The sequence below is a fragment of the Merops nubicus genome, unplaced genomic scaffold (assembly GCF_000691845.1).
Source record: "Merops nubicus isolate BGI_N331 unplaced genomic scaffold, ASM69184v1 scaffold5857, whole genome shotgun sequence".
Classification (NCBI taxonomy): domain Eukaryota; kingdom Metazoa; phylum Chordata; class Aves; order Coraciiformes; family Meropidae; genus Merops; species Merops nubicus.
Window position 1 is genome coordinate 5,236 of NW_008622191.1, and position 26,083 is coordinate 31,318.

Genomic DNA, 26,083 nt, shown 5'->3' on the forward strand with positions numbered 1-26,083 from the left:
TGTGAAAGCCCTCCTGGTGTGATAGCTAAACTCTTAAACAGAAGCTGCTTCTTATTTAGTAGCAAGGTGGTTCTCATTAATATCAACCTTCCTTCAACAGTCAGACCTTTTACCTTGTACTTTTTTACCATGCAAACAGCAAGCAGTAATTATCTGTAAAAGAACCTGTCATCAGCTGAAGTGAATTCAAGTTTTGGCAGAAGCTGCAAGTTTTAAACTTAGATGGACATTTTTCCTGAGGTAGAGTTGTCTGGTGGTGGGGTGTAGCGCTTTGTTTTTCTTAGATTCAAACACCTATGCAGAGAAATATTACAGTACTTGTCAGCAGAAGTTCTTTACTGTGTAAATTATTTTACAGTCATCTTTTGGGGCTCTTTCCTGTGGGAGGAGAGATTAGATCTTGTAGGTAGAACTTGAATTTTCATAGATGAGTAAGTATAGTGTATATTAGGGAAGCATTAGACATACCCATTCTTTAAAAATACATATATGTATGTGTGTATATATGTCTATAGCTCAAGAAAAAGAAATTTAAGGGATTTCTGATTTGTTTGAAAACCACAGAGATGAGATCATCTGAACCGATGAATGATGGTACTTGTGTGAGCTTCCATTGTTTTAGGAATGTACTCCTAGGTCCTTCCTTCTTGTGTTCTCTCCTGTTTTATTTGCATATAATTGAAAATGAGAGGTAAAAAAATGGGTTTCTAGGACAATTATTTTCACTGTGTTCCTGCATTGTTTTACAACAGTGATGTCCTTCACAGGTAGCTTGTTGATTGATTGCCTTTAAATCATTGATTTTTTAAACAAATTCTGTTTTTTTTTTTTTTTTTTTTTTCTTTTTTTTTAGGTAGAGATAGCAGATATTGAAAATGAAGAAAAAAGGTATGCTCTCTTCCTGGGACTTCTGGAGACTAGTCACAGTCCGTCCGAGTTTCAGCACTTGGTTTTACTCCTCCAAGCTTGGCCACCAATGGACATGAGCAACAGGTTAGCATTTCTTCAAACAGTCACGTAACAAAGGAGTTCTAAGTCTTCTTGCTTGATAATATTGTATAGTTTTCAGTCAATGAACTCAAACATGGCTAAGAGGAATAGGACCTTTGGAAAGGGTCATACTGAGAAAAGTAAATGGTTTATTTAAAGCAGAATTGAATCAATCAGTTTCTTGTAAAAATTATGTACATATGTAGTAGGTGTCATGGAGAAGGCAGAAGAACATTTTATTGCTTAAACTGTTGCACAAGAAGGTTTCCTGTTTCCTTTAAATTAAAAGTTAAGTGTTTTGCTCTTATATTTGGCAGTATGTACAAAATCTATGAAAAGGAATAGAAAGTTCTGACTTTCTTTCAAAGTTATGCTTGCCAGAAACCTCTTTGAACGTTAGTGTTCCGATGACTGTGACAGATGGTCTGCAGGAGGTCTGTGAGGGTAATGGTACGAGGAATGGTGCTTCTCTTTTCTAGTTCCAATACCTGTTATTTCTGTCTCTGAATAAAGTATCCAAAGGCAAAGAATATATACTAGGGCAGACATATCCTAGCCCAAGAATATAAAATTAACTATTTGAAACTTCGGATTTTCACCTGTCACAGTGGGTATCTATTCAAAATGTTAACTTCAAACATCTTGACTACATTATTTTTTACCCATTCTTTCGGTTTTGTCTGTGACTATTTGAACACATTTAAAGGTAAAAATTTTAGTTGTTCTGTAACTGTTGATCATTTCTAGGACATAAGGATTCATATGATCCTGTGAGGTAGGATCATAGACTGGCATAGGTAGGAAGTGACCCTAGAGATCATCTAATGCAACCTCCCTGCCATGGGCAGAGATGCCTCTCAACTAGATGAGGTTGCTCAAGGCCTCAGCCAACCTGGCCTTACACATGTCCAAGGAGGGGGCATCCATAACCTCTCTGGGCAACCTATTCCAGTCTCTTCACCCTTGTCGTACAGAACTTCTTCCTAAGATCTAGTCTAAACCTTCTCTCCTTCAGTTTATAACGATTTCCCCTTGTCCTGTCACTGCACACTGTTATGAGAAGTCTCTCCCCAGCCTTCCTGTAGGTTCCCTTCAGGTACTGGAAGGCAGTTAAAAGGTGCCCCCAGAGTCTTCTCCAGGCTGAACAATCCCAGTGCACTCAGCCTATCCTTGCAGCAGAGTTGCTCCAGCCCATGGATCAACTTTGTGGCCCTCCTCTGGACTCATTCCAACAGATCTGTGTCCCTTTGATGGTGGAGAGACCAGAACTGGACACAGCATTCAAGGTGGGATCTCACAGGAGCAGAGTAAAAGGGGAGAGAATCACCTCCCTTTCTCTGCTGGCCACAACCCTAGAGAAGTCACATACCTGTCAAGGAGAGCAATAACATGAATGTTTTTTTGGCAATGGAATGCAGTGTGCCATGTCTGACAGTAGTTAGGAGGTTAGAGACATTCAATGATGCTTCCTTTGGATTACTGTGGGGTATTGATTACAACCTGATGTAACTTAGGGACTACGCTCCCCAGAGTGTTTATGTACATTGATTTGTCAGAAAAGTTAAGGCGTATCTTTTTATGAAGAGTAACTCTTTTGTGTAATTGTAGAGAACTGGACCATTAGAAGGTAATCTGTAAAGGGTCTTTCCCTTCAAGCCTGCAGCTTGTTTGCAGTTTCTGGATAAGCATTAACCTAAAGTCTTTATGACAGTTTTATGAGCTAAAAAATGTCTTCAGTGCATTGTGAAGTACAATGACTGCTGTGTGATCTGTCACAAATTCATATTCCAGCTTTCTTTTTTAGTTTTGGAGGGTTTTTTTTTGTAATTGAAAATTGTCTGCTTCACAGTGTACAGGAAATGTCAAACTTTAAGGTAGTGTTTAGAAAAAGCAATAAATTGTTAAAATTATGGAACAAAGGGTGAAGTGAAATACTGCTGCAATTAAAAAAAAATTGTTTCCTTGGGTTGAACAGAGAGTAAAGATTTTGTGAAAGGCGAACACTCTATATAGACAGTTCTTGTCTACTGCTTTGTAACAGAAGAAATTAAAAGTTATTTAATTTTATCTCCCACTTGGTGTTCAGTTCCTTCAAGTTTATTTACTACAGTGAAGAAGAGAAAATAAAATAATGATTAAATGTTATTTGTTGGCACAGCTAACAGTGGATTAAATTTCAGAGGTGGGATATGTCTTAGTTCCAATATCTCTGAAGTCTGAAAATGTGTGCAAAATACTTAGATCACTTGTAGTATAACTCATTTAGGGTCTAAAGTAGTTAGGATAGATGCTAGGCATTTATACAGCCACAATTTTGGCATAAATAAATCAGTTAGGCCAAGATAAGGGGCTAGAGAACAGGGTGAATTAATTCACAACCTTATATGTGATTTCGTGATTTTTGTGTATTTAGCAATAGCTGAGGTCCAAAGAGATCTCTGTGAATGTCTCCTCCAGCTGCCACGCTCAAAGCAGCATCAGCTAGAGCAGACTGTGCAAGGCCATTGCCTTGCTGAGTTTTGACTGTCTCCAAGATTGGAGACTCCACAGCTACAGCAGAAAGGTTTTTCTTTACCTTTTAGTCAAATGTTCTGTGTTTCAATTTATGCCCATTGCCTCTTGGGCTATCGCTAGATATCGCTGAGCAGAGTCATGCTCCCTCTTCTTTGCTTTCTCCCTCAGGTATTTATATAATTGATGAAATTTCCCCAAGCCTTTTTTTTTCTTTTTTTTTTTTTTTATGAACAGCAGCAACTCTCTCATTGTTCTCAGCCTCTGCTTGTGGGACAGATACTCCAAATGCTCCAAATCCCTTCATCATGTTTGTGACACTTTTCTGGATTGCTTCAATATGTCCATGTCACATTTGTACTGGGGAGCCCAGAACTGGACTCAGCACTCCAGATGTCTCACCAGTGCTTAGGGGAAGGATGACCTCCCTCAGCCTGCTGAGAGCCACCTCCTGGTGCAGCCCAGGATGCTGTTGTCCTCCTTTGCATTGAGGGTACCATGGCCATCTTGTTGTCCAGCTTTCCAGCTGATTGGCTTTCAGCCTCTACTAATGGTTATTTCTTTACAAGTAGGGGTTGGACTTTGGATTTCCCTTTGCTGAGTTTCATGTAATGGATCTCTGTCCGTTCCTCTAGACTCTCAAGGTAACACTGAATGGCAGCAGAAGCATCTGTTGTATCAGCCATTCTGATGGTTTTGTATCATCTGCAGACTTCCTGAGAGTGCACTCTGATAGTCATCTTGGTCCTCAACGAAGATATTAGAGTATTTGCCTCAGTATAGACCCCTGGGGCCTACCAGTGGTCACTAGACTTGGTGGCACTGATCACAACTACTTGAACTCAGCGCTTCAACCAATATTCAGTCTGCCCCACTGTCCACTTGCCTGTCCTGTACTTCACCAGGTTGTCAGTGAGGACACTCTGGGGGACAGTGTCAAAAGCATTGCTGAATTAATACAAAGTACATTCTGTCAGCCATCATCTACCAAGCCATTACATCACAGCAGGTTATCAGGTTGATGAGGCATGATTTCCCCTTTTCAAATCCATGACTATTTTCAGTCCAATCCTTGTCTTTTATTTGCTTGGAAATGCTTCCAGGAGGATTTGCCTCATCTTCCCAAGAACTGAAGTGAGGCTGAACAACCCCATACTCTGCTAAGAACAAATCACAGATTTCATCCTGTGATTAGATTGACTATTTATTTGTATTACTAAAACTTCAGTGTCTCTCTTCACTTCTTTGACTTTGCCAGGTGGCTTTGAAAAGCCTTTGGGAGAAAATTGCCCCCTTCTCTTTCACTAGTAATAGCCACCTGTACTGGTTTCATGAAGAACCACTCCTATAATCCCCAAATGTGATCTACAGTGCAGATTCACAACTATTTTTCTGAATTTCAGCACTGAATTCACTCTGTTTCAGAGAAATAGAGTCATTCAGATATTCCAGATTTTCTTGAGTTTGCCTGAAACTCTGAACAACCAAAAAATGATAATAATTAGTGGAGCAAGCAATTGTGTTCATAGTATAGGAAACAATATTTTTGTTTTAATTTCTTTTTTTTTCCTTAAAGGGTGGTGAACACAGGGCGCAGGTACCAATGTGTTTTCATTCTTCACTTCTTTTAGCTTGAAGGGTGTGGAAAAACATCTAGTCTGTTCTCTACTTTGCCTTAGCAGCATTTTAGATAAGAGAATTGAGGTTGCATCTTGAAATAAATGGCAGAGATTGAGGAGCTCTGCCACCTTCCCTCCCTTTTTCTCATTTCTTTTCTCAGTAGGAGTGTTGCATTTCTGCTTTGTTTTAGCATTTATTTATTTAATGAGTAAGTTGATGGTGGTTCAGTTTTTCCCTTTGCTATTGACTTGTCCCAGTAGAAAAATATATCATAGGGGGGCATTTTCCACTCCCTGTGGTCTTTCTTTGTTTGTATTCCCATTGCTTTCCTTTTATTATCACTTGTTTATGTACTAACAATACTTGCAAAACTGATAAAGTACTTTAAAAATCCTGTGTCTGCAGGAATACTCATTGTAGCTTGAACATCCTTCTTTGTAGCTTATTTCTAGTGCTTTCAGAAAACATACATAATATTTTAATATTAGATAGGATGATCATAGTTATGAGTTCTTTTTGTAAATTATCTTTTCTTCCACTTAGTTGTATTAATTCAGTCAGTTATGTTTTGGACTTCTGGGGTTTTCTGGAGATGCTTTGTTTTTTTGTTCTGTTCTGTAAGAAGTCTAAGAAAAACATTTAAGTACATACTATAAGGACTTAAATTTAAATCTAAGCATTTTACTGCACAGTTTATTTAAAGCTAAATGTGTATTTCTTATTTTTGTCTACAGAAATAATATATTTGGTGTACAGAAATGTTCTCAAACTGAATTCTGGCATTTATAACCAGTGTGCTGTCATTAAAAAAATTGTGTTATCTCCAAACATCTGTCTTAAGTTAACAGTGCTCCTGAAATAAAGTTCCATCCTCATCTCACCCTCAACCCTCTCATCTCAAGTATGATTAGTTTTAAAAAGTCAGGTACAGCTTTCTTTATTATTCCCTGATGTGAGACAGGATTAATTTCATAAACTCTTGTCAAGGAGATAATTAGATTTTTTTTTTTTTTTCAGCTGCCTCTTGTTATACTGTGCTGTTAATAATTTACATTTATTTTTAATTATTTTACATTTTATTAATTTGAATTATTTTGCGTTGCAGATGCTGGAATTATTCATTCCAGCTGGGAGGCAGGGGCTGTGCTGGAAGCAGGAGGTCCAGCCACAATCCAAAAAATATTCGGTACTTTCTGCCTTCTTTATCTGAACCTTCTCTCCTCTTTCTCCCCGTTGCCATTGACAGTCGTTCTCACAAGCCCATCTCTGTGTCTTTGGGAAGGCTTGTGACAGTGTGGGGTCAGGGCTGCCCCAGGCCTGGAGCAGGTGCTCCGTTAACCCCCCTCCACCCCCGAAGGAGAAGAGAGAGGAAATAAGGGAGAGAGACTGACCGATTAGAAAAGGAAAACAGCTTTAATGAAAACGATAGTAAGAAAGTTGAATATATACAACTATATACAGATATGTACAAAACTGGTATCTAGCCCAGCTCCCCCTTGGGCAATACGTCACCGTCACCCCAGCTGGGAGCAGCCCCGGGCACAGCCCCAGAGGGGCTCAGCCGTCGGTGGCAGGTGGGGGGCGCCGTGCCAGCGGGATCCTGGAACGCCCGGCAGAATGGGCAGAGCCATGACCCTCACGGTCCTTCAGCTTCTACTGGATGTGATGCATATGGGATGAACACCCCACTGGTCAATCTTGGGGTCACTCATCTTGTCCTCTCCTCCCTGCAGGTGGAGCTTTTACTTTCTGTCCCCTCTGTGTGACACATAAGCGTAGCAGTGACCTTGCTCTGCACACCAACCACTGGCAGTAACTCTAAACATGCAGTGTTATCACTGCTGGAAGCAGACACTGTCTGCAAAAATATGGCTTTAACTTCAGAAAGTGCAGTTAATTGGAAGAGGTTTAGCTGAAAAGTAAAATCACTGAATATAATTAGTCCTGTTGTATCCCAAATCAGGACAAGGCTGCTGCAAGTGTGCTCTGCTCTGGGATCTTCTCTTCTTGCATTGCTCATGCTTTCCTCTTCTGCCTCTGTTACATAATTCCAGGTTACAAGCATTCAGTTACACTAACCAGCCTAGATTCTTTTACATATGTATATATATTCCTGAAATTACATTTCTGAAAAACCTGCCTTGTTGGCTGGATTGGAGTAAAAAGCAGGAACTGTTTTGTTGGTGAGATTTTCAACAATCTCATTTTAAAGCAAATTGTATTAAGAAACTCTTGAGCAAAGAGGAACACGGTGAACAGTTAAGCCAATGGTTTAGGCTTAAGATTTTTGTTTAATCATAATATTTCCTCTGTTGCTTCAGAAAAGGATTGTCGTTGCTGAACTGTTGTTTACTGCCAATGATAAATGTGCAGGAACTGGGGAATTTCAGTCTGAGTCATCTGATTACTTAGAATTTTTATTTTCAACCTAACAGTAAATATCTAATACTTACAATTGAATATAAACCTAGAAAATACAATTTACATTCTACAAAGGCTTAAAAGGAAGAAGTAAAAGAATGGAAGTTGGAGGGTTTTATTGGTAACCTTGTATTTTTTATAAAGAGTGTTTGTGATCACTGTTAAGGATAAGTCTGTGCCTTTTAATGGTTTTTTTTTGAGTTCTTGTGTTTTAAAACACTAGCTAAAATAACATTCACTATTCACCTGTGAATAGGATTCTTTTCATATCATAATATGCTATGTTGACTGTGAGGAAGCAGAGGAGTACTTTGGTTGTTTCAGCCAGCACTCAGAACCATATACTTTTTAAATTTTTATTTTCACACCCATGCTATGGTGTATGTTATTCTTTTTCTGTCTAAGTGTCCCATATTCAGATATCATTTTAAGCATTTCATAAATTGTTTTAAAAAAAAAAAAATATTGAGAGTACCTGAAGCTCCACACTACTGTGGAATGTGCTGCCTCACTCAGAAGGCATTTTTAAATTTTAAATATGGATATTGTGTTTTGGAACTCAAAAAAGACCAGCTTTTAGGCACTCAATAATTCTAGTTCACTTTTCTTTTTTTAGTTTAATCCAAAATTTCCTTTTTTTGTTTCTGGGATAAAAAAACATATTCAAGCTGAATTTTCGAAATACATTTTTCACGCTGAGAAATAACTTTTTTTTTTTAACCATAGTGGAACTATGGTAGGACTCAACTTAGAGAAAATCTGAATTCTGCCTGTAGGTGTCAGTTTTTTGGTAAACTGAATCTTCATTTTTATTTTGAAATAACAGATAACATATATTTGTTAATAGATCACACAAGTATTTGAAATAATTATAAGGAACTGTGTTGAGAAAAGATTTATTTATGCAAACTCTATATCTGATACTCTACTTAAATAAATAAACCTGCACATTGCAAGCCCTGATGGCCTTGAATCTTTCTGGTTATTTCTACCTTCTGTGTTTTGTAGTGTGGTTTTTGTTTTCTAATGGGAAATTCTTACACGTTTTCTTAATATACTCTGGAGGCAGCAGCTGTAAAGGTAGAAATTCTTTGTGACTCTCTGTGCCTCTGGGCAAGAGAAGGATCACATAGCAGGAGCTATCAATCTAACCAGTGGCAAAGATGGAGTTGCAGGTTTTTTTTTTACTTCTCCTGACCTTACTGGGAGTTCACAGATGAAATGCATCACATTCTGGTTGTTGAATAAACTGGTGTCTTGGGCTCAGCTCATCAAGTTGGAAGGAGAGGAGGAGCTCTGCTCTTCCCACCTAGACTTATGGCAGCTCTGCACTCGGTGACTGGGACTGATGGAAGGGCTCCATGAAGTTGTCATAAGGAATTAAGCTATTGAGTTATCTTTAGTTTGCATTCAAAGGTACCCACTTGTAGCCTTTCTGTCTGGTTTCTGTGTTAGGATATAGTGTCAGCTTCATGTGGAGCTGATTTAATTTGTTTACAGTATGTACTTTTCAAAGCAGGAGACAGATTTTTGTGTGAAATAATGCAGGTTGGTGGTTGTCCTCTCCAGAGTTGTCAGACCTATTCCTTGGTATATATCAATCCAGCAGACTGTTAAGGAACTCCATGTACAGTGATATTAATGTGTTGCTTTCAACAATAGCTGCTAAGCAGTATCTTTGAAAAGCAGAACTTTGACAGCACTTTACTGCTCCTTCCCACATGTGCTGGCTGAATATCCTAATTTACACTAAATTGTTAAGACCAGCCTGCCAGATTTGGTCATGCTGTGATTTTTTTTTTTTTTTTTTTCCCTTCAAGCTAAAATGAAAACTTTCTCGTATCTTTGGGCTTCTGATTAAGAGCCAAAGAGATTGATGTGGTGAATTTTAAACCACCTTTTGTGTCCTTTTAAGTTTATGCACAGTGGAACATAGCGGTTTTTTTACTGCAGCTTAACATAATCATGATCTAAGATGTCATTGTGCTTGATTTTAGCACATTGTAGATGAGAATTGACATGCATTAGCTTAATTCACATTAGTAAAATGGCAGAGGGGATGTGTTCTAGTGTTACACTTCATGCTATCATTTAAAAGCTCTGACTTTTTAAACTCTTTTTAGCTCTGCTGCCCCTTCCTGTCAGCACATCCAGTTATAGCAACTACAGATATCCCTAACAAAAATAGCCGATCATCTCCATGATCTAGCAAATAGCAGCTGGAGGCCAAGAAATGTTCCAGCAACAAAACTGTATAATTAATGTTGCCTTTGCCATCACGCATGATCGAATTTACTTGTATCTACTATCTGCCTTCTGTTTAAGTCCGACTATGTGGTGGTGATATAGCCTGAAGTTCTGTGTGGAGTAAAAAGAATACTTTAAATTTGTAAACCAAATGTATCTACATCCATATCTACTAACAGACAAGTACAGATGCATGCACTTTTACTCTCTTGCCCTCTTTGGGTAGGCTACAAAAAAAGATTACTTTTGGTTGTACTTGCTGGACCTGAAAATCAACAGGTAAGTCTTGGAAATATTTTCTCCACTTACAAGCAAGAGATAGATACTTGAGAGACAGATGCTGTTAGAATGTGAGCAAAGCAAACAAAATAAGGAATGTTGGATTCCTGTCATCCCTTCCTTGATACCATTCTGCTTGTGAAATGAGCTGGTATAAAGCCAGGTGAAATGAGCTGGTATAAAGCCAGGAGAAGCTGTTCATGTGTCATTCTAATTTGATCAGTCTTTATCTGGTGTGTGATTCCTCAGGGATTCTAACAGCATGTCATAATTCAAAGTACTTTAAGCTTCTTTATTTCATTGAGGGAATGATGGCATCAGGATAGTAACTTGTCTCCAAAGTTTTTCCTCTCTCTTTCATGAGATTGTATTTTAATTCACACACATACAAAGAAAAAGGAAAAAAACCACACACAGAAAATGTTTGGAGTGTGTATGTATATTTGAATGCTATATACATCTCTGTTTTTTCTGGGCAGGTCATGCACAGATGATAATCCCTGGGTAAAACTGGCAACTGTTATGCTACAGAGATGCCCACCTGAGGAGAAGAAGAACATGGGAAATGAAATCTTGAAAATCTGCCGTTCTTTGTATGAGACAAAGCACATGCTCCCTGTTGAAGTAAGTTTTAACTTTGCATATCACGGGTATGAATCCTGTTTTGGAGTCCCAGCTACAACAAAGATGTTGCCATACTGGATCAAGTCCAATGGAGAGCTAAAAAATTATTAGGAGGCTGGTGCATAACAAATGCAGAAGTGCTGAGGGAACTGAGTTCATGCTGTCTTAAGAAGAGATGGCTGAGGGACATCATATTGCTGTCTTTACACATGTGGATGAGGAAACATGTAGAGGAGATGGAGCCAGCCTCTGCTCAGAGATGCTCAGTGATAGGTCAGAAGGTGATAGAGACAAGTTACATTATCAAAAACTTTCATTACGTACAAGGAAAGCAATTTATACCATTACAGTGGTGAAACACTGGGATAGGTGGATGCCTGGAAAAGACATGGGGTCTGTGTCCTTGGGGGTGTTCAGAACTTGAGTGGATCACATCATGCTCAGTTTGATCTTGTTTGAGTAGAGGCTAGTTGGATTAGCTGAATTTTAGAGGTCTATTCCAGTGTTATTCTTTGATGTATTTGTAGAAAGGCTTTAATGGTGTATTGTCATTGAAATCAGCATGGCAAAAGCTGTTAATTAAATAATCAGTAGTTTTCTCACTAATGCATAAAGATTTAGTGAGGAATCCGTGAAGAATGTGTTGGTGATTGAAAAAAAAAAAAACCAACAAATATACAAGGGATTGCTCTGTAATAACTATGGTGTTCTGTCTTCCTTAACTAGGTATGCATACTTTCATACAAATATCTCTTAAATATAAAATTATTGAAGCATTGTTAACGAAGACAGATTGGAGAAATGCTAAATAAACTTCACACAGCTTCAGAGTAGTCATGTGCCTATTTTTAGTAGGCTGATTAATCCTTTGTAATCATTTTCATGTAATCCCAGTCTGTTATAGAAGATAGCTGATGTTTAGAAACAGAGTAGAAACAACACATTCTATTTAAAATACAGACAGATTTGGGTGTTTGTTTTTTTTTTTTAAATAGTCCAGCAAACTCATTTGCATCAAGTTCAAAACCTATGTAAAATATGATGCCAGAAGGTGTCACTAAACTGAAATGATAAATACATTTATTAATTTATTCATCCCACCAAAATTTTTTGATGGAAGCAGGCCTCTGTATCCCTGGGACTGGTGTAGTTATGTGTAGCTTTTCTTCATAAGGTGTGATCATAGCTTGCAAACTCATCATCTTATTTGTGCACAGGAGTAGTCAAATTTTGTCAGAGTAGAATTTTCTACCTCACCTTGGTGATCCAGGAAGACAGATCCCACTGAGGGTCACTGTTATAAAGCAGTCAGGTCACTAAGAGTTCTGCTCAAGGGTGGGTCATGAATTGCTCACTTCTCTTAATTGAGCAAACATTTTTTTGAACTCCATAACTAGTCCCTATTTACAGACAGTTTATCTGTTAGTTGGCAGCTTTGACTGGAGGTGTCTTCATTTTTTAACAGTACAGGATGTTGGAAGAACCCTCCATGTAGGTATGAAGATATTCTGGTCCTCAAGCATGAAATAGCTTTGCCTATGTAAAATAACCTTTTGTATGACTAGGACACTGTGCAGTAACAGGAGTTCACTAAGATGTGTAATTGTGCAGTTAGCTACACAGGTTAGCGTTAGGCTTTTACCTGGAAAGAGGGGGAATGACACGAGTAAATTTAAGTAACTTATTTGTATGGATGGCTAGAGTACTTAAGTGCACAAATTAGAGACTTGAGATTTGTGTGGCTGAATAAGATGAAAATATGATTACTGACAATCTGTTTAGATGACTTCAGGTTTCAATGAATACACTGATTAAGAAGATAGACCTAGAATGATAGAATTCTAAAAACTGAGAGATCAATTTACCACTATGAATAACATTTGCCATTCTGAAGTCCAAAGGTTGTGATGGAAAAAAAAACATTTAATTTCAAGTCATGATGGTCTAGAAGTTAGAAAAACTGTTTTTTTCAGATGTAATCAGAAAGGTTTCACTTTTCCTTTATCCCACCTCCTGCTGGTCTTTCTATTTTTTTGATGGCCAAGTTATTTTTTTTCTTTTTATGTCCTTTGGAGAGTTGTATAGCTTTAATCTTTGTATCTTTGTATGGGGGGGTGTTTCCTTCTTTGGTTTTGGGTTGGTTTGTGTTTTTTTTTTGTTTTGTTTTGTTTTTTTGTAGATTTGCATTATTCAGTGGATAGATTTTTCCATTCCTCTTAGTTGAAATAAGCATTGTTTTATTTGCTTGGAAGGCACATGTGTTTGGACTGTCTGACTTCTCTTTAGAAAGGGAAAAATCCTTCTCCCTTCAGTAATTGTTAAAGTTGACTTCTCTGAATATGTCATGGTTTTCTGTCAACCTATGGGTCATGTGTCAGTTAACATAAACATCTCAATGAGAGAATGCATCTCTTATCTCTAATCTGTCTCTTATCTGTAATCACCCAGAGGTCCTAGTCATCATAAGATGCTTAGTTTGTGGAACAATATAGAAGCCAGTTGGTCTCCTTTTTTTCCTGTTCTTGTAGTTGTTCTTTGTTTTTGTATGAGGATGGTTCACTTAATACAATCCTGTCCATGATGCCAATTTTTCTGTTGCATAAAAGGGACATGAGTCTGCAGGGTGGGTGGGGAAGGCCCTCCTGTCGAGTCATGAGGTTCAGAAAGGACCCACTTGTTTGGTTGACTCCTTAAAAGAGGAGTTTAGGTGAGGCTAGATCTAGTCCTAGTTCCAGACTTGGTTGGCACTTTATGTTCAAAGGGTTATGTGTGTACCTATCTGAGTCAATATCTGCCTGTTTCAGAGCCCTGCTAAGGACTTCCACTGAGAGAATTTCACAAAGTCAACATTTGGTGCAGGGCTGAGGGAGGCCTTCCCATTGAGCTGCGAGGTTCAGAGTGGACCTCCTTGCTTTCTAGACTTCCTCTCAGGGAGAAGCCTAGGTGCAGCTAAATCCACCCTTAGTCATAAACTGCTGACCAAGTCTGGGACTAAGGATTATACACGTGTGTAGTAACTTACTAGACTCAATGTTTACCTGTTTCAGAGCCCTTCTAAGGACCTTTAGTGAGACAGATTCACAAAAATAGGTAAATTATTAAGGTGACAGATAGAACAAGTTCAGAATTGCTATTGATAATTACACTTACTGCAAAAATCAAGCTCAAATTAGTAATTCCTGGTTAATATCCAACAGATTGGAGGTGCAAGATTTACCAAACAGGCATCCATGCTTGAGGAGGAGAGAGATCCTTGCCTGTTGACCCATCCAGATAATTGGAATTCTCTTCCTCAAAAATAGGGGATTCTAAAGAATAATTCTGTACCTGTTGATAGCGTGGGGCTAGGTCATATCTTGTGTGCCAGTTGTCTCCTAGCAGGCTAATAGTGCTCTCGAGTAAAGGCTGGGGAGGGGGGGAAGCAAACACTTGCCACAGGTGCAAAGTCCTGTGTTGGTACAGCCTCTGTTCTGTTGGTACAACCTCTGACAATTAGGCCTTGTCTCCAGCTTTGCTGATAAGCTCTCTGGCTATAAGACTTCTTTATTGTTGTGGATGCATATTTTCAAGAAAAGGAGACGTGTAGGATGAATCTCTAACTTTGCATTCAGTAGGTTTGCTGGAATGGTTAGGTATGCTGCTTAAAATTAATACAATGGAATATGAAATTATCAGAACTTTAATAAGCTTATGACTGATTACATAGTTAATGTATTTATTTAATATTTTTATTCCTTGGTCCTCTATCCCATCCTTCACTGAAACCATCAACAATCAGTAGCAGTACAGAATACAAGTTTAAAGGAACAAGTCTGGGTAAGGGAACAAGCCTTGCCTCAGTGACTCAGAGCTCAGTGTGACAGATCTTTATACACAGTGTTTCTTGAAGGCATAAATATAGAAAAAGACTAGCAACCTGCAGCCAGAGAGCTCCCTGTGCCAAGCAAGGCCAGGTGTCTGTGCAGTACATTACAGTAGAACATTTAACATCTCTTCATCTTCAAATCGTTCTTCAGCTTTTAGCTCATAGCTATGAAGACTGTGCTGCTAAAAGTGTCATTACATCTTGGGCAGCAAATTGTTACACTTGTCATTAAACTGCAAAAGATGTAAAAAATATGTCTTGTATTCTCTCAGCTTAATATTTAACTGATGAGCTCCTTCAACAACTGCTCCCCAGATGTTGGAGTGAAATGGAAAGCACCTCTAAGAGCTGGATCCCATTTTCAGGGTGACTACCATACAATGTACAGAACATTCAGCCTAAGTAATCCTGGAATATGGGACAATTCTAATGTGCCTCATGGGGAAGTGGTTGTGACAAATTACCCAAATTCTTGGAAATGACAAAAAGGGGAAGGGAAGTTATAATTTGATTTATAACATAATTTGTTCGTTGAAGTACTTTTCGGAGTATACATTTAAAAAATCACTACAATGTTGAGGTAAAAAAACCTTCAAGTTACATGTGGGATTCTTTGTTTGTTTAACTAAGGCCAAGATAAAGATTTGAGAGTGCACAGTAGGTTTGTTGGGGGGTTTTGTGGTGGTTTAGTTTGTTTGTTTGGGGTTTTTTTAAAGATATTTCCTTGTCTAATTTCTTCTTGCAGAAGATCTATGATGCTAAATGTGTGCGATATTGTAAAATAAGCAAAATAGGTAAATGAGTGAAAGTGATTTTGCTGAACTTTTTTCTTGTATTTAAAACTATATAAAATTTTGAAATATTTTGCAACAGAACTTTGTTATTCAATTGTGGTATGTACTGTTATTTCCACTTTATTTTTTCCACTTTTATGATTGCATAATTGAGTTACAGAGAAGTCACAAGCGTCTGTTAAGTTCTTCCTGTGCTTTACAGTACTTCAGTAAACACAAATATTAGTCCCACAGAGAGCTGTGATTGCACTGTTGTTCTTTCCGTGAAACTCCAGGTTGTAATGGTGATTCAGTGTCTGCCTTCTCTTAATAAAACAAATATTGGACTTATAACCTTGATTCCACTTTTTTTTTTTTTTAGATGTGTCCTTTCAAGCTTCTGCAGAGTTATCTCCAACAGGGAGTTCATTTCTTGTGGAAGTTTGGTTTTCATTCTGCATTTGACATAAAATTTTCATAAATTTCAGTGTGAATGATGATGTCAGTATCTCTAGAGATCTCACCAGATGAGTTTACTTTTATTTTCAGTGTATAAAAGAATTATGTTTGCTGCTGCTTAACCAGTCCCTCCTGCTGCCATCCCTGAAACTGCTGGTAGAAAGCAAAGATCAAGATCTTCACGCTGTGGCACTGGAGCAGATAACAGCTGTTGCTAAGGTATGAGCGGTTGAATTAACCACCTTTCAGAGAGTGAGGTAATAAATTAGCCCGTTTATCTTCATATAGTGAGCAGGGGCTATTGAGACCCTTATCATTATTAAGATTTTGTACAGCTATTGTGTCCCACAGTGAGCAGTAAGAGCAGAGAGCTAGAAAGATCTTTTATATATGCTTGAGGTGATTAAAACTCACAGCACTTTCTTTACATTATCTAGTATGCTATTTTAAGTCAGTGTGGTGGAACAGAAGCTGTCCTGTTATATAAAGTGGATTGTTATCTCTGGGTTCATATTCTAGCACTGGAGGGGGTTTTTAAGTGGCAATAGTACATCAGGTGAGTTAGCTTGTTTCTGACAAACTTGGGAGTCTGTTTATATACAGGTGGAGAGGTGTTACATCCCTGGTTTTGTTGCAGAAAGATCGAAACATAAGACAGTGTGTTTGGGAACATTTATGTAACTCTAAACAGGTTTTATTTGATACTGCAGCAAAGTTTCTGGAGAAAAAAACAACTAAATACTGTCTTTCATTCTTTGGACAAGAACTGAAAGACATTAGTGTATATTTTTCAATTGTTATATAAAGTTATAGGTAGTCTTTTTTTCCTGTGCATTGGCTTTTCAGTTAAGAAGGAACACCTGAAATGATGAAAGCTGGTCCCCTAGACAAAAAGCATTATTTTATCTTTCATCTTTTTTTATGAAAAACCTGGATTTAAAACTTCTTGATGCTTTTAATTGAACATGTGCATTTACAACCTGAGACTTTCTTTAATTTTCTGATAGCTATGGTATATGATCTAGCACTACCACGAAAGAGGAGAGAGGTGTCGTCTCAGACCTTTATGTGAAAGGGAATGGCTTTCCTGTCTGGCTAAATTAACTGCATTGAGTGTTTCCAGAATTACAGCATTTAGGAAAGAAAACTTCATGTTTAATATTATTCCAAATGCTATAATGCATCTTAGAGAGGAGGTCTTGATTGTGTATTACAATACAGAATAATAACTGATGGTAGATTTCCCATATGCTACTACAAAATGTAACTGTCTGTAAGGAAACAGAAATGGAACTGTGTATATCTTTTAAAATAAGCATTCCCAAAACACAGAAGCATGAGATTTGTAGGAATTCAGATTGAACTTTTAACTTTTTATTGAGACATATAAAGTAGACGAACATCCCCCAATTTCTTCAGAAGCCTTCTAGGGCAGGCTCTCTACTTTATAGAATCATTAAGGTTGGAAAAGACCTCTAAGATCATCAAGTCCAGCCGTCACCCAGCACTACCATGACCATTAAACCAAGTCCCCAGGTGGCACATCTACACGTTTTATTGAACACCTCCAAGGATGATGACTCCACCACCTCCCTGGGCAGCCTGTTCCAAGGCCTCACTGCTCTTTCAGTAGAGAAATTCTTCCAAACATTCAGTCTAAATCTCCCGTGGTGCAAGTTGAGTCCATGTTATATTAATTATATTAATTAATAGTTATATTAGTTGCAACAAATTTTTCAGTGCTTTATCTGCAGCATAATGATGGTGATGATAGGGTTGAGTGCCTATGGGTAAGGACCAGGGGAAAGGCCAACAAGGCAGATATCGCGGTGGGAGTCTGTTGTAGACCACCCAACCAGGATAAAGAAGCAGACAAAATAAAATACTCTGTAAGCAGCTGGGAGAAGTCTCACAATCACTACCACTTGTTCTCATGGGGAACTTGAACTTCCCAGATGTCTGCTGGAAGTATAGTACAGTGGAGAGGAAACCATGTAGGAGGCTCCTGGAGTGTGGAAGATAACTTCCTGGTACAACTGGTGAGTGAGACATCTGGAGAAGCTCCCTGGAAGCCCTGTTTGCAATCAGAGAAGGACTTGTGGGTTCTGTGAAGGTTGGAGGCCATCTTGGGCATAGTGATCGATTCTTGGAGAAGGAAGGAGGGGGGTCAGTAGAACTACCACACTGGACTTCCAGAGGGCAGACTTTGACCTGTGTATGAGATGAGTGGACAGAGAAGGGCCAAGGAGGAGGATCCAGAGAACTACAGGCCTGTCAGTCTGACCTCCGTGCTGGGAAAAATTATGGAGCAGATCATCTTGAATGTCATCATGTGACACATACAGGACAACCAAGCAATCAGGTCTTGATTGACTAACCTGATCACCTGCTATGACAAGGTGACCCACTTAGTGGACAAGGAAAAGGCTGTGGGTGTTGCTTATCTCAACCTGAGTAAAGCTTTTGACACCATTTCCCACAGCATCTTCCTGGAGAAAATGGCTGCTGATGGCTTGGGACATATGCTTTGCTGGATAGAGTAATGGTTAGATGGCTGAGCCCAAAGAGTGGTGGTGAATGGAGTTCAATCCAGTTGGCAAAAGGTCACAAGTGGAGTTCCGTTCTGTTTAATGCCCTTATCAGTAATCTGAATGCAGGTATTGAGGGCATCCTCAGTAAGCTTGCAGATGACACCAACTTAGGTAGGGGTGTTGGTCTGCTTGAAAGTAGGGAGGCTCCACAGAGAGACTTGGACAGACTGGATCGATGGGTTATGGTCAATTGTATGAGCTTCAACAAGACCAGGTGTTGGGTCCTGCACTTAGGCCACAACAACCCAATGGCACACTCAGGCTTGGGGAAGAGTGGGTTGAAGGCTGCTTAGAGGAAAGGGACCTGGGGGTGCTGATTGACAAGAGGCTGAATGTGAGCCAGCAGTGTGACCAAGTAGCCAAGAAGGCCAATGGCATCCTGGCTTGTGTCAGAAACAGTCAGCAGGACTAGAGAAGTGATTGTCCCACTACACTCAACACTGGTGAGGCTGCACCTTGAATACTGGGTTCAGTTTTGGGCCCCTCACTACAGGAAGGACACTGAGTTGCTGGAGTGTGTCCAGGAATGGGTAACAAAGCTGGTGAAGGGTTTACAGCACAGGTCTTACGAGGAGAGGCTGGGGGAACTGGGGTGGTTTATCCTGAAGAAAAGGAGGCAAAAGGAAATCTTACCACTCTGTACAACTACCTGAGAAGTTGTTGTAGTGAGGTGGGCGTCGGTCTGTTCTGCCATGTGGCAAGTGGTAGGACAAGAGGAAATGGCCTCAAGTTGCATCAGGGGAGGTTTAGGTTGGATATGAGGAAAAATTTCTTCACAGAAAAGGTTGTAAAGCCTTGGAACAGGCTGCCCAAGGAGGGGGATGGAGTCACCATCCCTGGAGAGATTTAAAAGACTTGTAGATGTTCTGCTTAGGGACAGGGTTTAGTGGTGACTTGGTGGTGCTCGGTTAATGCTTAAACTTGATGATCTTGGAGGTTTCTTCCAACCAAAGTTATTCAATGATTCTGTTTCCTAGCTGAGTTTGACATTCTTAGCAGAGAACCAAAGGTTTTTAAGAAGATGTTCTTATTCCCTTTTCTTTATACAAATAAACTAAAAATTTTCGAAATTATCCACAAAACCTAATTTTATAACTGTTAACTACCAAAGCAATCGCAGATTATCTTAGTATATTAATAGTTTTCTTGAACACCTGCAATTTTAGATTTATATATGCAAAGCAAGGCTTGTTTTGTAACTGGTTTTCAACAAGATGATCTCATTGAAAAGCAAGCAGGGATCTGATCTATGCATGTACTTTCTCATCTATATGTTCTTGTTAACCTTTTAAAATTGACTTCTTTGTTAACAGATGAAGGCTGCAGTGTGACTGGCTCTGAAGCTTGCCAGCAGGAGTTTGTGTCCGAGTACATTTTATTTAACTATTTTTAAAGCATAATGCTGTGCAGTAGCACTTTCTGAATGGTTACTAATTGCATTGCTCTCTTAACTGGCCTTTTCTTTCCAGTGTGCTACAGCTTTCAATTTTCTACACTCTAGGCTGATTACATTATATTGGAGTTTTAAGGCCAGGAACCATGTTATCTTCTTACTAATATAAAGCACTTTGTACACCTGTGCATGCCTAAAATAAATCTTTTTGGCCTTCTTATGCAGGAGGCAGCTTGATAAGCTGTTTCCAATTTTTCCTTCTAAATTCAGTATTAATTTGAGCAGATAGTTCTGCAAGAGTGCTAGATAACCTAGAATTTTTCAAAGCATTTAGCTTTGGTCTGATGTTTCCTCCTAAATCAATGAGACTTTAATTATTGACTTCATTACGTCAGGCACAGAGCTTAGCCAGTACTTTCAATGTGACATTCCCCTGCCAGTGTTAGAAAAGTAACTAGTAGAAAAGAGTGCTATGCTGAATTTAAAAGGTGTTCTTATATTGTTTAGAAAAGTATTTCTTATTTTATGCATCTCTCATGGTTGCATATAGTTGGTGTTGTACTAAAATAAGTGCATATATTGCTTGGCTGTGTCAGTGTCGTTTCATTCAGTATCATTTTGCATGCATACTTTTTGCTGTTTAAAAACAGTTTTTGAACTGTTAATGTTTTCTGTAGAATTCATAATGAATTTTTCAGAGGAAGGCCATTTCTGCCTACATTAAACTGGAAAAGGACAAATAACATCTGGCAAAGGGAAATCGTGGCTATTGATTCCCTGACACAGTGCTAACACAGCTCACAAACACGGCTCTGAAAAAAACACAGCGCTTGGCTGCTGATACGAGGTATTAGTTAGCCATTTGTTGTGTGGGGCTGACAGCTTTATGGATGTTTACAGTTAAGGATGATGCTGAAGTGCTGATACTGGGAATTGTGTAGTTTTTCCCTGTAATAAGACAAGCAAGATTTTGTGTAAGCTTTTTCTGAAATTGCAGGCCTCTCTTTTTATTGCGTATCTTTTTATAAACTGCCACTCGTCTTTTTAGGAGAACAGAAATAACTAATCTTCCTCTGTGTTTTATGATGTGTGAATAATTTTAAAAATCAGTGTACTTAAATAAGCTTATTACTTCCAATAGGGCTCAGAGTTTTCCCTTAAGAGTCAAATTGGTTTTGAGAAGGATTTTGGTGTTGGCTGTTCACTCAATAATCTTTCGATGATTAAGACTGATTTGTATACTTCTCACAGAGCAAGTAAATATTCTATTACCTTTTGGTAGTTATCCTGTTAGAACAGCTAACAAATGTGAGTTAATACAATCAGTGCAAATACTTCTTCAATCAGTGCAAATATTTCTTCAATCAAGGCTTTAATAGAAACTAGAAAATGCTTTTTGTTAATCTAAAATAACACCGTAGGTCTATTTGCATATTACACTTTCAACAATGAAGTACTGAGGCTACCTTTGCAATATAATTTATTGATAAAAATAATATGAAAAAATCACGAAGTATGTGTGAATGATGGAATTTGCAGTGTTCTCCAGTGTCCTGTGCCATTTATGGCTACTCATTTGATGTGGCTTACCTTGAAAAGAAATCATGTTAAATAATGTATATGTAAGCTAACGGTGAATATGGCAAAATATCTTTCTCTACTTCATTTTCCTAAGAGTTTTTTTATATCTTTCTGTTTTCTTCTTCCCTTATTTATTTGTCCTGTAGCTACAGACTCTAACAAAGAATAAAATGAAAAGCATTTTTCCTCCAATAGTAATGGAGAGCTAATACTTTGGGAAATAGACGGTTCAGTTCTTTTCTGCTGTTAAGTCATCGGCAGCTCTTACCTTTCCATTAGTATCCATATTTCAGAATGCTTGGATTTTATAATTCATAAATTATTAGCAATAGGCAATATTTCATCCATACCAGAACCTGTAGACACCTGCCCAAACAACCCTGGCAGCAAATTGCCCAGACCCTGCCTTGAAAGGTAACATCTGACCTGCTCTTCCTTATCTGAAATTCTCACTACAGGAGATTGTATCTACGCTTGCTATGATGCAGTGTATCTGGAAAAAAAGAAAAACAATGTCCATGTAGGCTGTATTAGCAATCAGAAAAAATACTGGATGCTGATATAAGATGTAGCCTTGATCTTAGAGAACACATCCAGAAAACTCTCTATTCATGGAAGAATTTTTGGAGGCTTCAGCGATTTCTCAGTAAAGTTTTCTAGATGCCTGAAGTTCCTCTTCTGAGTACATCAGAAGAGGTGCCATCTGTGGCAAAGCTGATCTTCACCCACCTATTTTACACAGAAGCTATTTTAAAACTTTCAGGCTCCCTGTCTGCTTGCCCGGGGGACCTGCTGCCTTGGTAGAGCCAAGTGCCTCAAGCCTGAGCCCATTTGCAGTTCTTAACATCAGTGTGCTGATGGCAAAGCCCCAGGCAGGCATGCTTAACCCTTACTAATTATGCACTGACAGCACTGAGTTCAGCATAAGGCACAAATTGCCATTCTGATGAAGAAATACAGCAGTCAGCTTAGAGGTGAAGAGTACAGGTTGTACAACTGCTTTGAGTTCAGCTCATTTGCCAAGGGCATGAAGGACACAGTTTGAATCCCCCAGTCTCTCCAAGAGTAGCACTTAGAAGTCTGGATAAGGCTCTGCCTCTCCATTCTGCTGAAGATGGGCAGAAAGAGTTCAGGACTCACGGAGGCAGTCCAAGTGGGTGCTCACTTCTGTAGGTGTTCAGTGGAACCTTGCCAAGGTGTGGTTTTCCACCACTAAATGCAGATCCACGTATAAATTCTGCGTTGGAGAGAGATCTGATAAATGCACAAACCCTGTTTGAAGCAGAGTGCTGTAGCTCTTCAGTGGAAGCCAGTGCACTGCTGCAGTTCTGGTTTTATGCTGTCTGGCTTTCTAGTTGAATATGTATCTCTCTAGCAGGGAGAGGTGTAGATCATCACAGTCTAAAAGAGTGAGCTAGTCATCAGAGATACCACTTGAAAGCCGAGATCTTGAAAGTACATTTCAGCCAATACCTAAATAGGTGTGTAAGTCAAGGAAAAAAGTTAGGCATTCCTCTCCTTAGCATGACTACACCACTTAGTCCCTCTACATGTACGTGTGAGCGTTGTGTGTGGGCACTGCACTAAATCCATGCTGACAAATCCTACTGGAGGAGAGATAGATATGAAAAAGTAAAGCTGCTCCCATTTAAGCCTTCCAGAAGGAACAGATTTTACACTAATGAAAAATTTAGCACCCTTAGCATGGAAGTCTAGATAGGCATAATGATTTTTCCCCATCACATGTCCTCTGAGTTTGTCATTACTGTGGTTTATAGTTTATTCATATCTTCACACAATATGGAAAGTGATTGTTAATTTATGCAGAAGATACCTGCACCTCTGAGACTTGCTCAAACTACAGTCAGCTGCATCCCATAGCACTAGAACAGTGTTTTTGGGATGAGAGATAGACTTTGCTGGAACTGGTGTTTTAGGGCTGTTAGGATCTTGGGGTAGCAAAGGCTCTGCATATGCAGACAGATCAGAAGTGACTCATTAATAAGATCCTACTTCTGCTGCCTGCCCAGAAGCAGCAGCTTCATAAGAGTGGGATGGTAAGGTTGCTTTTTAGTAATTGTCTGAATTTAATTTTTACCCTCTTGTTTATAAGTCTTGTCAAAAGATTGATTTAAAAAAAAGAAAATATAGTGCATTTAGAGGGTCTCTGTCTACTGTAGGCTAATATTGGGCACATATGGCAATCTGTGCTAATTTAAACAGCATTTCAAATATGATTGAAATAATCAGCAAACAAAAATAGCCTTGAAGGTTGTTTTGAATTAAAATTTTTTAAAAGGTAAAATTTTGAGGCTCAAAAGTCCAACAGTATCCTGGCTCCAGCAGATGGAAGAATTACAGGTCTAGAGAAGAGTAAGAATATGGCAAAAGTATTGACTCTTTTTCTGAGATTTTACTCTCTCCACTTCTAGTTATTTTCAGCTCTATGAGTTTGCTAACTAACTGCCAGTGGTTTTCTTTGTTTTGTCCAGTTCCTACTTGAACTTGGATGAGCTTTTACATCCTGTAATGTCATTTGCCAAAGAGTTCAACAGTGTAAAAAAAAAAAAAAAAGATTTTTTTAATTACTCTGAAAGTGAACCAACTAGATTCATTTTTGATGCTTCATAATTCTTTTTTTTTAACAAGAGAATGCATTTAATCAATCTGTGTGCTCTAATGATGATGCTGTCTGTTCTATACCCTCTAAGCTGCCTGTTTTCTCAGTTGGGAATTCCTAGTTCAGCTGAGTCATTTCCTGCACAGACACCATATTATACTCTCTCTGGTATACTTAAACTTTTAAATATATGTTCTGTGTGTTTACCTTTTATATTCTTTTAGTGATTTTTTACTTTACTGCTAGTTATAATTTAAAATTAATTTTAAATAAGTGTAGTACATTTAAATCAATTTAATAAAAATATTATAGTTGAAGCATCAGTACTCAGTATATATGAGGTACCTTAAGGTTTTTAAATCTATAGTTATTCATTGACAATCTGCATAGGTGTTGGTAAGGAATTTTCAGTGTGTATATTTGTTTTTATTTAAATTATAATGACTCTAATGGTAAATAGTTCATCTAGCTTTCTCAGCTGCCTGTTCTTATACAGATTTCTCATTAAACCTTGATGTCCCTGTCTTCTTCCCACACCTGTCAGACTCTTAGATTGACTGGAGAGCTGCCTTAGCTGTGTGAAATCATTCACACAACGTGGCTGCCATCTTGTGTCTCCATCCAGTTCCTTGGAGACAATTAGATTTAAAAGGTTTCCTCTTTCTGACCAGGCCTTCAGACACCTGAAGTCAGAAAATGGGAAACAGTTGAAACCTACTTGACTATTTGAGCCTAAAGATGAGCTTGGATAAAACAAAGAGCCTTTTGTGTGTTCTTTTGTTATGTGTAATGATACAATGATCTCATTTATGCATGAGTACAGACAGGTTGCATGCAGGCATGCTCATCCCCATTCTATAGCTCAGATGGTTCATGGTTTTATGCTAGAAAAGGTCTTTTACTTTCAGACTTGTCTCTCCAGTTTGAAGGGTTTGGGCATATGAAATCTCACTAATCTCATTAACTGAATAATAGCCTAAAAAATAAGTTTTGTAATCCATATGTGTGAAAATGTTGAAGACTTGGAGGAAATCAAGGGTATTTTTTTAAAATTTCAGTGGAAAAAAAACCACGAATGTCTAAATGAAGTAATGGAACAAGTAGCATGAGAGTGAATCAGGAAACCTCTTCCAGGTTAACATGATAAAGACATTCTGTTTCTCTGGAAGGCTTCTCAAGTTCCCAAAGGAAGTGAAAAGAATAAATTGAAAATAATGATCAAGTGTTATTAATAGTATACTAAACGTGATAAAAAGAGATATAACAGCTACATCTGATTTATACCATCTGATTTATCCTGTTTCTGGTTTGACTACCTGTATAGTCTGGAGACTATAAACTCTGTAAGACTATAAACCAGATATTTAAACTGTAGAATGTAGTCTCCCATAGTAGATGGTCCATGTTAAATGGTGTGCATGATCTCTCACAATGTATGTGTCTGGGGAGGTAAGATTTTTTTACTTTTATTATTTTTTTTTTTTAACCAGTGCATTTTCTTTTCTAGACTAATAGGTCATATTTCTGTTCAATCTTTCTGGAGTGAAAAAAAAAAAAAAAAATAGTTAAAAAGTCCCACACTACAACTACAAATTGCCACTGTTACATGTTATTAAGAAATGGGTATAGAAACTTCAAGGGACAGCAGAGGAAGGGGTTATAAGCAAGAAGTGCCTGTTGCAGTGTGCTCATGGTGACAGTGGTGGGGCGAGGGGTGGATGCAGCCCACTGCCTGTGAACATGAGGAAGCAAAGCTCTGCACTGCTCTAGCTCAAACTAAACCAGAGAGACAAGGAAACTTTAAATACTGTCCTGAAAAGAATCAAGGTTAAAAGTTTTGTGATGCTAATTAGATTTAAAAGCTTAATTTCAACTCTCAAGTGTCAGTGCCAGATCTCTCAGGATACAGTAACTGCATCCTGTGTAGCAGTTGAATTGGTCTTCAGGGGTACCAAATCACTGAATCACAGCATCTTTATTGCTTCTTGGTACCAACCATGTAAGATAGACATCATTTTTGCAGAAAATTAAACAGAGGCTAACCAGACTACTTTTTTTTTTTTTTTTTTTTTTTTTAAAAAAAAAAAAAAAAACAAAAAAGTTTTTTTT

General features: G+C 38.4%; 1 protein-coding gene across 1 annotated transcript in view; it reads left to right on the forward strand.

Annotated features, from left to right (window-relative positions):
- The first annotated feature begins 584 nt into the window (after positions 1-584).
- LOC103777144 (neuroblastoma-amplified sequence-like) overlaps positions 585-26,083 on the forward strand; it is a 26,686-nt gene continuing 1,187 nt past the window's right edge. Inside the window, exons 1-4 of the mRNA XM_008944685.1 lie at positions 585-602; positions 854-993; positions 10,548-10,692; positions 15,880-16,008. Coding sequence (XP_008942933.1) covers positions 585-602; positions 854-993; positions 10,548-10,692; positions 15,880-16,008 — 432 coding nt within the window. The remainder of the gene's footprint in view (positions 603-853; positions 994-10,547; positions 10,693-15,879; positions 16,009-26,083) is intronic.